This window comes from Natrix helvetica, assembly GCF_964273705.1.
Source record: "Natrix helvetica genome assembly, chromosome: 2".
NCBI lineage: Eukaryota > Metazoa > Chordata > Lepidosauria > Squamata > Natricidae > Natrix > Natrix helvetica.
In genome coordinates, this window is record NC_138552.1 from 46,401,648 (window position 1) to 46,419,534 (window position 17,887).

General features: G+C 49.8%; 1 protein-coding gene across 3 annotated transcripts in view; it reads left to right on the forward strand.

Annotated features, from left to right (window-relative positions):
- The window catches only part of RGMB (repulsive guidance molecule BMP co-receptor b), a 41,117-nt gene extending 24,020 nt beyond the window's left edge, over positions 1–17,097 (forward strand). For all 3 annotated transcript variants that reach the window (XM_081942963.1, XM_081942964.1, XM_081942965.1), the window contains one exon: positions 13,873–17,097. In XM_081942963.1, coding sequence (XP_081799089.1) covers positions 13,873–14,535 — 663 coding nt within the window. In that variant the 3' untranslated portion in view covers positions 14,536–17,097. The remainder of the gene's footprint in view (positions 1–13,872) is intronic.
- The last annotated feature ends 790 nt before the right edge of the window (positions 17,098–17,887 follow it).

Below are 17,887 nucleotides of genomic sequence, written 5' to 3' on the forward strand. Positions count from 1 at the left end.
TAAGGAGAAGAGAAAACACCTTTCCCCCAGGGCAGAGATGGAAGATGGGGGTCACAAGCCTGCCAAATTCTCCAAGTATGAGACAAGAAGGCACAAGAGGCTGGAGCAGCTCTACAAGAAGGCAAGTGGGCACAAATCCACCCCAGGCCTGGGACAGAAGTGGAAGGCCCCTGGAGACCCCCTCAAGCAGAGCCACAGGGGAGGAACTCCCATTGCAAGCTAGAACCCCAATTGACACATCAGAGCTTTGTGGTCGCGCTCAGGGGTGGCATTTTCCAGTAGAGTGGAGGGAGGGGTCACAGCAGGGTTTAACACAGCCTGATTGGTCCATTTGACTGAGAGAAAACTTCTTAACCTTCGCCTTCTCCCGTTGGTTCCCAGTTTCCTCTCAGTCAAGGTCCAAGACACAGGTTTGGTTCCTAGTAGAGTTTTAGTGGGTTTTATTAGTCAGTGTTAGTGTTGTTGGCACCTTGAATTTGGAGTTTTTTATTTAAAATTTTTTTTTTTTTTTCTAATGGTCCGCCTTGCAGGGCTGTTGTTCGACTGCCCTCAGGAGGCTGAGATAGTCAGTGGGGGGGGGGCGCTTCCTCCCCCTCTCTTAAGGGATCGCTCCGGACTGATGCCTGGGGTCTCGGGTGTGCCGGGCGATCCTACGTGCTTTAATTTGTCTTCTTAAAACTTTCCGGTGAGGCTCGCAGCGCGCTGGGGCTTTTCGGCGCGAAAGCGGCTTTTCGGCTTCTAATTTGAACCGCTAGCTTCCCGGGCCGGTTACAGCCCACGGCAGCAGCGCGGAATCGTTTTTCTTGGTTTGGAAGGCTCCTAGGGGCTTAGGAGCTCGGCGGTGATTTAGAGAGTGTTTTGGGAAAGCGAGCTTGCAGCTGCAGGCATTGGCAATAAGGGCGAGGTGAGCGGCCATTTTTAGGCGCGCTTTTGAATGCACCGCCCAAAAGAAGCCGGCGGCCATTTTGAGTCACGTGTTTGGGGCTTGCAACACGGAGAGGCTGTGAAAAACGTGGCTGTGCTGTTTGCAACTTTACCGGAGGCCCGGAGCAGGCGATTCTCACCAGCTGAAGGGCAATTCCTACCAAAAACCTCGTTCTGGAGCACGTGAGTGGGGATGGCTGATAGAACTGAGTCCCAGCAGGCCGCGCCAGCTCAGGCAGGCGAAGATCAGGTTGAGCCCACTCCCCCAGTTAGGCCTCGGGTTTCTAGGCCTTCAGCTGAGGACAGGCCTTCGAGAGCTCTGCAAAGGGATGAGCTCAGGCGATCCAGGGCCATCGAGAAGGTCATTGAAAGGGCTGAGAAGAGACAGGCCAGGGATCCTAGGCCCAGATCCAGATCCCCACACGTGGCGGCTTCATGCCCTCCCCCACCGGTGGCTAGGGGGTTCAGCCCTTCCTCTTCCTCTTCCTCTGCTTCCCCATGCAGATCTGTTAGGAGTCAGGAGCGGGGGGCGCCTCGCTCTCCTTCTGCTTTCCCGGGGATTAGGGAAGAAGATAGGGGGGATCCATTGGAAGGTACCTCTGCAGGTCCAGTTAGGGGTAGGAGATCCAGCAGGGCCTATGTGGCACCAGACTATGATTCAGAAGGAGATGAGGAGGATCTCGAAAACCTCCCTGAGAATCTCAAAAGGCTTATTTCTGCAGCCATTTCTAGGGGCATTTCCCAAAGGGACAGACCTTACCACCACAGTCGAGTTACTCCCTTTAGTAGGTCCAGATCTAGGGCTTCTTCGCCTTCCCTCATGAGTGAGGTCTCCTCTAGGGGGGAGGCACGGAGGGACGATTGGGGGTTCTCTGAGGAGGAGGATGCGGCTCCTGAGCCGCCTCGCTCTTCCAATCTTTTCCTCCAGGCCATGTTCAAACCATTGCTTAAGAAGGCTAGGAGGACCACAAAGGTGGGCACGGGGGACCCCACGGTCCCACCGCCCACGGATCCGGACATGGTCATGTTCTCAGCGACGGCCACCAATAAGGAGGAGATTCCTGCCCCTCCTCTTTTCTTAGAGGTAGCTACTAGCCAATGGGCCCGTCCTTCTAACTTTTCCCCACCTGGCAGCAACGACCGTCGCGCCTACAACATGGAAAAGTCTTTTGTGCAGGCTATTCAGCTTCCAGTTATAGATCAGCCCATAGCAGCTTTAGTCTCCTCCTCTCCAGTAGTTTCGGGGGACGCGGCTGACAAACTTAAGGCAGAGGACAAGAGGGCGGAGCTCACTTTACGTAAAAATTTTAAAGCCTCAGCATGGGCGGTGCGGGCAGCGGCTGCTGCCTCGTACTTTAACCGTACTACGGTCATGTGGCTCCGCCGGCTCCAGGAGCGCACTCCGATCCAGGAGGAGCGCGCACACCAGGATTTGGCTAAAATAATGGCAGCGTGTCAGTATTCGGCTGATGCGACCCTAGACGCAGTTAGATTTGGTTCAAGTGCTTTGGCCACCTCTGTGGCCTCTCGTAGACTTTTGTGGCTCAGGAACTGGCAGATGGACTATAAAGCCAAGTGGGACCTAGTAGCTGCCCCTTTTGAGGGTCCAAATTTGTTCGGGGCTTCCTTAGACCCGATTTTGGTGGAAAACAAAGATAAAAAGAAAGTTATGCCTACATCCACCAAGAAGGCGGAGTCCCGTAGTCATCCCTATCGCAGGCCCCAGTTCAAGTCTTATGACAGGGATCAGGACCAGCGATACCAACCATACAGGCAGGACAGGTCATTTCATAGACAGAGTTTTCAGGACCGTTCTAGATATCAACCGCAGTCCAAGCGGCCCTTTCGTGGGGGGGGCGGCCGCCCCTTCCGCAGAGGGAAATGACTCGAACCCGAGTCATCCCATCGGAGGCCGCCTGGCGCTGTATGCGGACGAGTGGGATCGGATCACGTCAGACGGTTGGGTCAGGGCGACCGTTCGCCACGGCCTAAGGTTAGAATTCCTCTCCAAACCCCCAAGTTTTTTCAAAGTTTTTCCCCCGGCTCGGGACCCGAAGCGGCGTCGTCTCATGGACCTCGCGGTCGCCCATCTTCTAGAAATCAGGGCAGTGGAGGTCGTTCCGGAGCCGGAGAGGGGTCTGGGCTACTACTCCCATCTGTTCGTAGTTCCAAAATCCTCGGGGGGTTGGAGGGCAATCCTCAACCTGAAACGCCTAAACCGCTACCTAGTATACAGGCGGTTCAAGATGGCGTCCCTGAAATCCATTCTGCAGGGCATTCGGAAGGGGGATTACATGGCCTCAGTAGATTTGACGGAGGCCTACCTCCACGTCCCCATCCTTCAGTCTCACCGGTGTTATCTCAGGTTCTCTCACCGGGGCAGGCATTACCAGTACCGGGCTCTCCCGTTTGGTCTGGCCTCAGCTCCGCGGACGTTCACCAAGGTCCTGGCAGCACTGGCGGCTTACCTGCGTTCCATTCCGGTGAGACTTCAGTGCTACTTGGACGACGTCCTCGTTCAGGCAGGGTCCCTCCCCAGGGCCAAGTCGGATCTTCGGCTGACGATCCGTTGGCTTCAGGCGTTGGGGTTTTCAGTGAACTTTCCCAAGAGCCACCTGTCCCCATCCAGGCAGATTCTACACCTAGGGACAGTGATAGACTCCGAGTCAGGGAGGGTCCGTCTGTCTCCAGAGCGCTTGTCCAGCCTTCGCCAGCTGGTCTCCTCTGTACAAAAAAGACGGTCTGTTTCCATCCTGACCTTGTCTCAACTTCTGGGGAAGATGGTCTCTTGCATAGGGATAGTGCCCTGGGCCCGGCTCCACCTGCGACCTCTCCAGTGGGCCTTGATCCCGGTCCAGAGAAGGATGATGAGCAACTCCTTGCGTCCAGTTCCTCTACCGGTGGAGGTGAGACTCTCGTTTCGGTGGTGGTTGTCCCCAGCACTGCAACAGGGGGCTTGTTTTTGGGAGCCCGAGAGAGTCACAGTGACGACGGATGCCAGCCTCTTCGGCTGGGGGGCCGTGATGGACTCCGACATGACCCAGGGACGTTGGTCTGCCTCGGATCTCCGCCACAACATCAATTGGCTGGAGCTAAAAGCCGCGCGGCTTGCCCTAAGGACTTTTCGTCATCACCTGCGGGGGCGCCATGTCCTCCTGCTTACGGACAATGTGGCGACGAAGGCCCATGTCAATCGCCAGGGGGGCACCCACTCACGTTCTCTCTGGCGAGAGGCGCAGTCGTTGGGCTTGTGGGCGGAGAGACACTTGGCCTCCATAGTGGCGGAGCACATCTCAGGAGTGTCCAATCTTCAGGCGGATTGGCTGAGTCGCACAACCCTAGACGATGGCGAGTGGCAACTGGGCCCGGAGTTGTTTCGGAAGATATGCAGCAGGTTCGGCACACCTCGGGTGGATCTGTTCGCCTCCCCCGACAACGCTCAGCTGCCCCGGTTCTTTACCCGGTTCCAGTCTCCGTCGGCGGAAGGAGCGGATGCTCTCAGGAGCCGATGGCCCCCGGGTCTCCTTTATGCCTTTCCTCCCCTTCCCCTCGTTCCCCGTACGATAGGGAAGATAGTCACAGAGAGGGCTCTCGTTATTCTGTTAGCACCATACTGGCCGAGGAGACCCTGGTTCGCGGACCTGGTCCAGCTGTCGGTAGCAGACCCCTGGAGGATTCCCCCGGGGGAGGTCGTTCTGAGTCAGGGGGCTTTGCATCACCCAGGGCCTCAGTGGCTCCATCTGACCGCCTGGCTCTTGAACGGAGGATCCTGAGGGGGCAGAGACTTTCGTCAGGAGTCATAGCCACCTTAGAGGCGTCTAGGAGGCCGTCCACGGTTAGAATTTACAATGCCACATGGAAAGCGTTTGCGAAGTGGTGCATTCCTTTGGGGTTGGATCCTTCTAGGGCTACCGTCCCAAACGTGTTGGAGTTCCTCCAGAAGGGGTTGGAGGATGGCTTGTCGCATAATACGCTCCGGCGTCAAGTGGCGGCTTTGGCCACCATTCTGGGGGGGGAGGGTTCCCCCGTCCTTTCCCGGTCTCCACTGATTAAGCGTTTTCTGAAGGGGGCGGCTAACATCCGTCCGCCTCCGGTTCATAGGTTTCCAACCTGGGATCTGACCCTGGTTCTCCAGGCTCTGACGAGCTCCCCGTTCGAACCACTTAGGACGGTACACATGCGTCTGCTTACCCTTAAGGTGGTGTTTTTAGTGGCCATTACATCGGCCAGGCGCATTTCAGAGTTGGGGGCCCTTTCTTCACGCAGTGACCTGTGTGTAATACACCAGGACAGGGTGGTCCTTCGCTTGGATCCTTCGTTCATTCCGAAGGTGAATTCACAGTTTCACAGGGCCCAGGAGGTCGTGCTCCCGAATTTTTGTCCCAATCCCTCGAGAGAGCGGGAGTTGGTGTGGCATAAGCTGGACGTTCGCCGGGCTGTTCGCATTTACCTAAAGCGAACTGAGGGCATTAGGAGGACGGAAGCGTTATTTGTTTCCTTTCGTCCAGGCTCGTTAGGATGTAAGGTGTCTTCTTCCACCATCGGACGATGGATTAGGTTGGCCATAGTTGAGGCTTACGGGGCTTCTGGGAAGACTCCCCCATCGGGGATCACTGCGCACTCCACCCGCAGTGCGGCTACTTCGGCGGCTTGGGCCACCAGGGCACCTTTCGAAGATATTTGTAGGGCGGCGGCCTGGGCTTCCCCCACACCTTTTATTAGGCACTATCGTTTGGATACTTTTGCCTCGGCTGAGGCATCCTTTGGCCGGAGGGTCCTTCAGAGGGTGGTGGCCGATTCTTCACCTGGGACCCAGTCGGCCCGCCCGGGGACGTAGCGTGGGTATGTCCCTGCTGTGACCCCTCCCTCCACTCTACTGGAAAAAGAACGTTGGTCTTACCTGAACGTTTTTTTCTGGAGTAGTGGAGGGAGGGGTCACATTTCCCGCCCTAGTTAGTTAGTTAGACAGGGTCCGGGAGGTGTAGAATCGGGGGGCCCCGGGGGGGCTTGTTCTTGTTTGTGTTTGACTTGCAGTTGTTGGCCGTGACATCGCGGAAACTGGGAACCAACGGGAGAAGGCGAAGGTTAAGAAGTTTTCTCTCAGTCAAATGGACCAATCAGGCTGTGTTAAACCCTGCTGTGACCCCTCCCTCCACTACTCCAGAAAAAAACGTTCAGGTAAGACCAACGTTCTTTCCCCTCCACATACAGCCTCCCTGGGCCCAGCCCTGCCCATGGGACTTCCACCGCTGGGTTCCCCTCCTACACAGGTGGGCATGGCGCAAACTCTCCGAGGACGAAGGTATGCCCCCTCCTAAGCTGGCCTTCACGGGGTTGTTCCATTCTTCATTGTACAAATCACTCCTGTTCAAGGCCAAGGCAGCAGCCAAGCTTGGAAACAGTGACAGAGGCGTCACCCCAACTCCAGGGGTTCTCGGCAGAGAACATCTTTGATGAGAAGGCCATTGAGACCGACACAGTGCCAACTCCCAAGGCCTTCCAGGAGTCAATCAAGCAACAGTGGGCAGCCCCCACAGCGGGTCCTACTCCCACATCCACAGATAAGATATTTTTCAATGTGGATAAGGACATGGCGGGGGTGCTGTCTCAGCCCTCCATCGATGAGCTGGTGCAGGCACTGCACACTGCACACCCCAACTAACCTCCCAGGGGAACCAGAAGAGGCTCTGAAGTTGGAGGACAGGAAAGCAGATCTTAGCTTCCAAAAGGGACATCAAGCAGCGGCCTGGGTGGTGAAGGCGGCCACGACCGCCTCCTTCTTCAACCGGACGTCCTTACTTTGGCTACAGGAGCTGCAGCAGCGGATCCTCGTCACCGAGAGCAGAGCGCACCAGGACATCAATAAACTGGTGGCAGCTATCCAGTTTTCAGTGGACACCACTTTGTCCGCAGCTAAGTTCGCCTCCAGAGCGATCGCTTCTACCGTCGCATCCCGCAGACTACTGTGGCTGAGACAGTGGCAGGCCGAGGTACGACACAAGTGGCGCCTGGCATCAGCTCCCTTCACAGGAGACTCCCTCTTCAGGACAGCCCTGGATCCGTACCTCGTAGAGAACAAGGATAAGAGGAAGGTGCTTTCCACGGATGCAAAGAAGGGTCAGTTCAGAGCGACGCCCTACCCCAGAGAGTCCTACTCCCGGGGACGGGACTTTGGGACTTCCTTCCGTGGTCAGGACTCTTTCAGGGGATCTGAGGCGGGATACTCAGGGGCCAGGCAGTACCAGGGGGGTTTCGCTGCCAGGTAAAGATACCCAGATAGGCCACAGAAAGGCAAAGAGCAGAAGTGGCCCTTTCGACGGGGCGGAGGAGGCGGTGGGGGGGGCGCTCCTTCCGCAAACACTGAGGCCAGACCAGATTCACCTCCCATTGGGGGGTGCCTAGCGTATTTCGCGGATCGCTGGGACTGCTCCTCCTTTGATTGGTGGGTACAACACACCATCAGACATGGGCTGGCACTGGAGTTCCTTTCCAGCCCCCCAGGGTTCTTCCGGATCTGCCCGGTTTCCAATAACCCGACCAGGAGGTTATTGATGCAGGAGGCCATACAGCACCTGCTGGATATCAGAGCCATCCAGCCAGTGCCCCTAGAACAGCAAGGTCAGGGGTATTACTCAATCCTTTTCATAATCTCCAAGGCTTCAGGGGGCTGGAGGGCTATTCTGGACCTGAAGCGGTTAAACCGCTTCATCCGCTACAGGAGTTTCAAAATGCATTCGCTCCACTCCATCCTAGAGGGGATTAGGTAGGGAGACCACCTCACTTCCATAGACCTCACAGAGGCATACCTACACATTCCAATCCTGCGAGAGCACCGGAGGTACCTCAGGTTCTGTTACCTAGGGCAGCATTTCCAATACCGGGCCTTGACCTTTGGGTTGTCATCTGCCCCCTGAGTGTTTACCAAAGTAATGGCTGCCTTGGCAGCCCACCTGAGTCAGGTTCCGGTCAGAATCCAATGCTACCTGGATGACCTGCTAATACAGTCATCCTCCTTTGAGGTGGCTCGAAGGGATCTAGATACAACCATGACAGTACTAAGGGAACATGGGTTCACCGTATACCTGGCCAAAAGCCATCTTCACCCCTCTACTAGATCAATCCACCTAGGGGCTCTGATAGATTCAGAGGAAGGCAAGGTGTTTCTATCAACAGAGAGACAGATCTCCCTGAGACGGCTAGCTATACAGGTGGTCTCGGGAGGTAGGGTGTCTCTAGCCACCTTGTCCAAACTGCTAGGCACCATGGTCTCGGCCATTGGCATTGTTCCGTGGGCGCGCCTCCACCCTCAAGACCTACAATGGTTCCTTTTGCCTTTCCAGAGAAAGTGCAGGAGCTGTTCCCAGACCAAGGTCCTACTCCTGGCAGAAGCCTCCCGCTCACTGATCTGGTGGACGTCCCCTGCGATTGCAAAGGTCGAAGTCTTCAGAACGCCAGACCGGGTGACGTTGACCACGGATGCCAGTCTGTTCGGGTGGGGTGCCCACCTGCAGGATCAGATAGCGCAGGGACAGTGGAGCCAGGTGGAACTGACGCACAGCATCAATTGGCTGGAGCTCAGAGAAGTCCGCCTTGCTCTAATGCAATTCCACCGCTCTGTCAAGGACAGGCACATTCTAGTCCTCACGGACATCATCGCCACAAAGGCTCATTTGAACAGACAAGGGGGGACCAAATCGGGCCCTGATGCAAGAGGCCAAGAGGCTTGGGCGATGGGCCAAGAGAAACGTGCTATCCCTAACGGCAGAGCACATAGCAGGGGTGGACAACACCAGAGCCGACTGGCTCAGCAGGGTGGAAGTAGACCACTCAGAGTGGAGACTTCATCCAGCCATCTTTAGGGAGGTGATGAACCGGTTCGGTCACCTGGAGGTTGACCTATTCGCCACGCACCTCAACACCCAACTACCGAGGTTCTACTCCAGGTACCGAACACACGGGGCAGAGGGGATGGACGCCCTCCGCTGCCCGTGGCCCAGGGGGCTTCTATATCCGCCCTTACCTCTGTTTCCCAGAGTAATTCAGAAAATTCTTCGGGAGGGGGCAGAGGTGGTAATGATTGCCCCTTACCCAGGAGGCCATGGTTTGCAGACCTCCAATCGCTCTTGGTGGGCAGAGCGTGGAGAGAGAATATCCCTCAGCCAGGGCTCTCTGGAGCACCCGGAACCCCAATGGCTCCAGTTGACCGTGTCGCGGTTGAGCGGAGCATCCTGAGAGAGGAAAACTTCTCCCCCAGGTGATAGAGACTATCCAGGCCGCCCAAAGACCATCCATGGAGCGCATATATGGTGCAATGTGGCGGGCCTTTGCCACATGGTGTAACTCCCGCGGGCAGGACCTGGTGAGAGCCACTGTCCCCATAGTGTTGGAATTTCTCCAGGCAGGCCTGGACAGGGGGCTGGCCCCCAACACTATTAGGAGACAAGTCTCGGCCATCTCCTCAGTGCTGCTGTGCGGCAGAACCCAGACACTCACTCAGCAACCGTTGGTCAGGCAGTTCCTGAAGGGAGCGTCCAACCTCAAGCCACACACAGTACATAGGTACCCCTCTTGGGACTTACACAAAGTGTTGCGGGCCCTGACGGGGGAGCCGTTTGAGCCATTGCGTACAGTATCACTAAAGTTTCTAACCCTTAAGGTGGCATTCCTGGTGGCCATCACGTCCGCCAGACGGATATCAGAACTGCAGGCCCTGTCCATCAGGGAAGACCTCTGCATCTTTCATCAGGATAGAATGGTGTTGCGGTTGGACCCCTCCTTCTTACCTAAGGTATGTTCATGCTTTCACGGGGCACAGGAGCTGGTTCTACCTAATTTCTGCCCGGACCCTTTGCATCCTCTGGAAAGGAAATGGCACACATTAGATGTAAGAAGGGCTCTGAGGATCTACCTCAGAAGAACCCGGCAGAATAGAAGGTTGGAGGCCCTGTTTGTCTCATTCCAACTGGGGTCCCTGGGCAGGAAGGTGACCGCCGCCGCCACCATAGGCAGGTGGTTGAGAACTTGCATAGCTACGGCCTACCAGTCTCAGGGCATTCAGCCACCGAGCCCCATCACAGCACACTCCACAAGAAGTGCGGCCACCACTGCCGCCTGGGCTACCCAGGCGTCAAGAAAAAGATATATAGGGCAGCAACATGGTCTTCCCCCTCACCTTTCGTGAGGAATTACAAGTTAGACATCTTTGCCTCGGCAGAGGCTTCATTTGGACGCAGGGTCTTACAGAGGGTGCATAGGGCAGGGGACACCCCCCACCAGGCTTAGTTGGCCAGTACCCTCAGTATGTGACCCTCCCTAGGGACGCACGAGCTTTGGTACGTCCCATCCTGGATACTCCTCCCCCCTCACTATGGAGAAAGGGTGTTGGTACTTACCTGATATGCCTCTTCGCATAGTGTGGCGAGGAGTATCCAGACCCCCCTGACATGGTTATGTAACATGTGTTTGTTGAATGTTGTACTGGTATGTTAAGTTATTCTTCAATAAAAGGTTTGAAACCATACTAAAGTCTGTAGTGGATGGCATAACGAGTCAGATAGAGTTCTTCGCCGATAATTGGGCAGAGCCTGGTGGGCCAGGGACGTGTCCCAAGAGCTTATCTGACTCAGTCCAATCAGCTGGAGGATAAGGTCAACCCATCCTGGATACTCCTCCCCCCACTATGAGAAGAGGCATATCAGGTAAGTACCAACGCCCTTTTTCCTAACATATTATCTGGCTTTCTAAACAAACAGAAGCTATCATTTTTATGTTCTGTTGGAGCCTGTTTCAGCAAAGATTTCAGTAAATTTACATGTTCAAAGACCTAATTTTAGTACCGATACATTCACTTTATTTTTTTTACATAAATAGCATTTGTATATCAACTGCTACATTTCATAGTGCAAACTAATTTAAATGAACATTTTCAATCTTGAGTTTAACTGAGTCACATTTTTTTCACTACATGATCAGAACTGCATGGAAATTTGTTTCCATTTCAGTGAGAATTCCCATACTTCAAGAATTTCAGGCATGTTAAAACTTCCTCTCAATGGGTAATGCTAAATCCAAGAGGTGGGGGAGGGAGGGAGCATGGGAAGAATTTAAATCAAATCCCAGAGATGGCAGATTGAGAACCGCTGCCATAGAAATAATATGTGCAAAATTATATCCATTTACGAAGTGCAAATCCAAACACACTTGTGCGTGAAAGAAAGTATGACCATCTTTCTTTCAAGAAGCACATTTCTCTACTTGCAATAGATCAGTTCCAAAACACAAAATTTGTGTTTAATAAGAGCAAACACTTTTGAAACAAAAGTGCATGATTAACACATAGGTATTGTTGATGTCAAAGGTAACTTTCTGGCAAGTACTCACTATTATACTATCTATTCCCAAAGTAAACACTGACTATTCATCACATTTAAAGCTATCTGCCTTTGGTGTCTGGAATTGTGAGAATTGATAGCAAGACATCTGAAAGGCCTTAGATGACATAGAAAGGGAACATTTTGTTCAAATGGTTTGCTTGAATTTCTCCTTTCTTTAAGGTTTTGGCTAAGTATGAGTGGGCAGCTGTAGGAAACTAAACTTATGGATGAATAAAAACATTCCTAGTTTGATCTCCATTCTCTTCAGTGCATCATTTCAGATCAGCTCTATAGTACAGGAGCCTATGGTGGAAATAGACAGTTTATTGCAGCGATGGTGAACCTTTTTTGGCTCGCGTGCCACAAGTGGGGGAGCGCAGGGAGTCGTGTGCGGGCGTGCCGCACCCATAATGCAATGCGCGATCCCCCAGTGCGCATGCGTGCACAACGTGTGCCCCCCCCCCATTTTTACATGCTTTTTCCGTCCTCCCCAGGCTCCAGAGGCTTTATAGGAGCCTGGGGAGGGCGAAAAGAGCCTCCCCCGGAGGCCCTCCAGAGGCTTCAGGAACCGTCCGGAGGCTTCCCTGATGCCTGTGAAGCGCTTAAAACAACCCTCCGAGCAAACCGGAAGTGACTTCCGGTTTGCTCGGAGGGTGGTTTTAAGCGTTCCAAAGGCTTCAGCGACCGTCCGGAGGCTTCCCTGAAGCCTTCGGAGCGCTCAAAAGGATCCTCCGAGCAAACCGGTTTGCTCAGAGGGTCGTTTTAAGTGCTCCGCAGGCATCAGGGAAGCCTCCGGACGGTCCCTGAAGCCTCCGGAGGGCCCCCGGGGGGCTCTTTTCACCCTCCCCAGGCTCCTATAAAGCCTCTGGAGCCTGGGGAGGGCGAAAAATGGCTTTTAAAAAGGTGAACTCAGCTGGCCAGCGCGCACATGCGCGCTGGCCAGCTGACAGGGCAGCGCCTCACGTGCCCTGACAAATGGCTCCGCGTGCCACTTGTGGCACACGTGCCATAGGTTCGCCATCACTGGTTTATTGCTTTAGACTGCATTCCAACAATCTTGCTGTTAGTCATTTTGCTAAAGTTAAGAGGAATTGAATCCAAAAACATTTGGAAAACACACTGCATGTTTTAGGATAAATATTTTTAGACTAGATTTATCTTTATTATGGTATGTTAAGGCTTAATAAAAATGAGCCACTAGGAGAAGTGTCCTGGGCTAAAGTTGGTGAATAATAAATTCAATAAAAGAATGATTAAAATATTATTCGTCTTGCATTGACCAGTATGTTTGAAGAAAAAAGTGAAATTGTTAGCAGATGTGCACATTTATTTCTTTGCCATTCTCTTTTTTCCTTCCCTCTCCCAACCATAGAATAACTTTTCAGCTACTCTGAACTCTGTATCCATAAATATCCACTGTCTCATCTAGTGAGTCTTTTGAAAACAAAACAAAATCCATTTTGATTAATTCTAAAATATTACTAAAGTTTTATGGATGAATTTTATATAAACGCATACCATTCTGGATATTTTTCATTCTCAATTTTTCTTCAACTTGCCATTTTTTAAATAATTGGAAGACTTTGTACAGGAGATTTGCTGCTAAAGTTTGGTGACAAATGAAGAGAGAACTATGAAACCTCATAGCATTGCATAACCTGTTTATTTGCCTGGAAAATGTCTGTATTATGTAGACAGCAGCTCACCAATATAGTTGCTTAAGCCACTGATCAGGTGATTGGTACTGTAATAGTTATGATTTATAGTATGGCTAGATATTGAGCCATTTTTTGTCACATTGGTTTGGGATAATTCTGAAGTGATATTTGCAGTCTACTAAGATAAGAGTGCTTATTTCCATTATATCTTATGAATATGATATATTCTGAAATTGAGTAAATTTATCATTATGTACATTGAAGACACTTCTTTTGTGATTCTGCACTACCTTCATTATTGGTATTTGGCTGGAAACACCACCGTAGAATTTACCATCTTGTCCCCTACTTTTACTCTTAAGGAGCCCTACTTTTTAAGTAGCAAAGTTCTCCCTAAGAGGTTTAGCTGTTTTAAATAGTGGCATGATAGTTTTCTTGTAACTTTGAGGATAAAGTAGTTGTGCAATAATGATTTGGAAATGTTGCACTCTGCGTGAATTGACAAACTTGTTCCTGAAATTTGTATAATTACATTGCTCTATTTTTAACAATAGATGCTCATCTTTAGGACTTCTTAATATCAATAGCAATTAGACATATACCACTTCACAGCGCTTTACGGCCCTCTCTAAGAGGTTTACAGAGTCATCCTATTGCCCCCAACAATTTGGGTCCTCATTTTACCCACCTCGGAAGGATGGAAGGCTGAGTCAACCTTGAGCCTGGTGAGGTCTGAACTGCCAAATTGCAGTCAGCCGGCAGTCAACAGAAGTAGCCTGCAGTACTGCATTCTAATCACTGCACTACCGTGGCCCAGTTTAGTCTGTTGGAATTTATATATTCTATGATACATACTGCTGAACTGTCATGTGATGTGTCCCGTTCTAACACTCTTGTTTCTCTTGTTTTCCCCGCAGATTACAATTATCTTTAAATCCTACCAAGATTGTACAGACCAGAAGGTGTATCAGGCAGTAACCGATGATTTGCCAGCAGCTTTTGTAGATGGCACAACTAGTGGTGGAGATGGGGACCCCAAAAGCTTGCGTATTGTGGAAAGAGTGAGTGGCAAATACGTGGAAATGCATGCTAGGTACATTGGAACTACCGTGTTTGTGCGGCAGGTTGGCCGTTACTTAACACTGTCCATTCGCATGCCAGAAGAGCTAGCCCTGGCTTATGAGGAGAGCCAGGACCTGCAGCTCTGTGTGAACGGCTGCCCTTCTAGTGAACGCATTGATGACAGCGGGCATCTTCCTTTACCAGTGAAGGGGCAGCTTCTTCCTTCTGGTGCTTCAAGTCACACCCGTTCTATATATACACTGGAGAGTGCAACCACCAAGTGCCATGAGAAGATGCTGCTGAAGGACATCTATTTTCATTCTTGTGTGTTTGATTTACTCACCACCAGTGATGCCAATTTCACAGCTGCTGCACACAGTGCCTTGCAGGATGTTGAGGCGCTGCATCCGAGAAAGGAGAGGTGGCACATCTTCCCCAACAATGAGGGCAGTGTTCAGAGGGCAGGATTTGGACTTGGACTTGAACTTGTAGGCTTTCTGCTTCTTGTGTTTTTGTAGGATCCTCCCCTCTTTGGTGGTTGTTGTAGAGAACAAAGTTTTAAAATATATATTGTCATAATATATTAAGAACATATATGTATATACCGTGTATATGAAGGGATGCTTTTTTGTCCTGGGACATCCAGAGGATTGTATATAATTGTGTTATCCTTTTTCTTATGTATGTTGGATGTAATATTCTTTTGATTGTAATATTTTTTTGCTTTGCAGTTGGTGAAACATTTTATAATGTCCTCTCATCAGGACCTAATAGAAAGCACTTTATTTTTTATATATTAACTATTTATGTGTATCTAGGTACTATGTAAAGCATATATCCATCTGTACATATATCATACCCAGTATGCCCTCTAGGTATTGCCTAGCTTAATTCTTACACATAAGTTTTATTTGATTCCTTTTCATTCTTTTTTGCCATTGTTTTGGCCAGTTACGGCAACATAAGAATCTAGCTAGGTAGATAATGCAGACCTAGGTCTAAGACAAGCCTAGGACTTACATTGGACCCTGGGCCAGTAGCCTCCATTTCATAGGAATGCAGCAATTATTTGCCATCAGCCCTCAGAATTAGTGCATTCACCATCTTATTGTTTACTGATGCAGCAAATCTCTGCTTCCTTCCAAGAATTGCTCTTTAGGATTAAAAATTGTACTTGGGTTCTAATATACAAGTTTTGTATACAATATTTTGTATGCAAAATATAAGTTTTCTATGAATTTTGCAAAGGACACGCATAGAAAGCTGTGTTTCTTTTCTTTCCAGATGTACACTCAGGTCCAGAAATATTGGGACATCGACACAATTCTAACAATTTTGGCTCTATACACCACTACAATGGAGTTGGAATGAAACATACACAATGTGCTTTAACTGCAGACTGTCAGCTTTAATTTGAGGGTATGTACATCCAACTCAGGTGAATGGTGTAGGGCTTACAGCAGTTTGCATATGTGCCTCCCACTTGTTAAGGGACCAAAAATAATGGGACAATTGGCTTCTCAGCTGCTCCATGGCCAGGTGTGTGATATTCCCTCATTACCCCAATTTCAATGTGCAGATAAAAGGCCCAGAGTTCATTTCAAGTGTGCTATTTGCATTTGGAATCTGTTGCTGTCAACTCTCAAGATGAGATCCAAAGAGCTGTCACTATCAGTGAAGCAAGCCATAATTAGGCTGAAGAACCAAAACAAATCCATCAGAGAGATAGCAAGCACATTAGGCATGACCAAAACAACCGTTTGGAACATTCTCAAAAAGAAGGAACGCACTAGTGAGCTCAGCAACACCAAAAGACCTGGGAGACCACGGAAAACAACTGTGGTGGATGACCGAAGAATTCTTTCCCTGGTGAAGAAAACACCCTTCACAACAGTTGGCCAGATCAAGAACACTCTCCAGAAGGTAGGTGTATGTGTGTCAAAGTCAACAATCAAGAGAAGACTTCACCAGAGTGAATACAGAGGGTTCACCACAAGATGTAAACCATTGGTGAGCCTCAAAAACAGGAAGGCCAGATTAGAGTTTGCCAAACAACATCTAACAAAGTCTTCACAGTTCTGGAACAAGATCCTATGGACAGATGAGACCAAGATCAACTTGTACCAGAGTGATGGGAAGAGAAGAGTATGGAGAAGGAAAGGAACTGCTCATGATCCTAAGCATACCACCTCATCAGTGAAGCATGGTGGTGGTAGTGTCATGGTGTGGGCATGTATGACTGCCAATGGAGCTGGTTCTCTTGTATTTATTGATGATGTGACTGTTGACAAAAGCAGCAGGATGAATTCTGAAGTGTTTTGGGCAATATTATCTGCTCACATTCAGCCAAATGCTGCAGAACTCATTGGACGGCGCTTCACAGTGCAGATGGATAATGACCCAAAGCATACTGCAAAAGCAACCAAAGAGTTTTTGAAGGGACAGAAGTGGAATGTTATGCAATGGCCAAGTCACCTGACCTGAATCCCATTGAGCATGCATTTCACTTGCTGAAAACAGAACTGAAGGGAAAATGCCCCAAGAACAAGCAGGAACTGAAGACAGTTGCAGTAGAGACCTGGCAGAGCATCTCCAGGGATGAAACACAACGTCTGGTGATGTCTATGTGTTCCAGACTTCAGGCTGTGATTGACTGCAAAGGATTTGCAACCAAGTATTAAGGGAAAGTTTGATTTATGATTATTATTCTGTCCCATTACCTTTGGCCCCTTAACAAGTGGGAGGCACATATGCAAACTGCTGTAAGTCCTACACCGTTCACCTGAGTTGGATGTACATGCCCTCAAATTAAAGCTGACAGTCTGCAGTTAAAGCATGTTGTGTTTGTTTCATTCCAACTTCATTGTGGTGGTGTATAGAGCCAAAGATGTTAGAATTGTGTTGATGTCCCAATATTTCTGGACCTGACTGTATATGAATGAGGCCTAACGACTTTCCAAAACTTTTTGGGGCGGGCTAGGACTCAAATCTCTTTCATATCTATATGGATGTCTTTAAGTGGTTTGTATTAAATGTTGTACCCTAAGATAGTGGTAGGCCTTACTTGCTTACAACAACAACATAAACATTGTTAATGAGCATAATTTTTGAATTGTCTGAAAAGAAAGGTAGAAAATTAAGAAAATGGACATTGCTCAGGAGGTTAGGACTACTTAATTACCATTCCTTTGTCAATTTTAGCAAGTTGCTCAATTGCGAGACTTTCTGCATTGGTCTAAGTACAAACATACACATAAACATTTTGGATGTGTAAAAGACTGGCAGATTTATTGTAACATCAGTTTTGATAGACTGCAATCTTACATGTTGCATCTGTGATACCAGCTGCAGCCAGTAAGAACTTAATAACACAATTAAAACTTTTGGGTGCCCAAATACCCTTTTGGTTTTTCTTTTTCTTTTGTGTAACTGAGGAGACTGTGCAAGTGTTCCATACTTAGAGTGTTTTATTTCCTGTGTGAAAATAGCTCCTTCTAACACTTGATAGAATTGTTGCGCTTAGGTCCTTAAAATATACTCCAGGCACAGAGAAAACTATATAAAACATTCACTGCCAGCTGAACAAAAGCATTTTTTACTATTTTTACTCTTTTTAGCAGAACATCATTTACCATGCTAGCAACTAGGCTGACAACAAGCCTGCTTCAGACCATTTCAGGTTAAATGTGATTTAAGGATTGCTGGAGTTTCAGCTTGCTAAAACCACTCCGCTTTAGCTACACTTAAAGAGCAATCAGCAAAACCAGGCATTGGGAAGGCATGGGGATTCCTTGGACTGTGTAATGGTACATGCTCCTTTGGAAATGGGTTGCTATGTTTCGAACAGGGCTTTTACCCAGCATTTGAGAC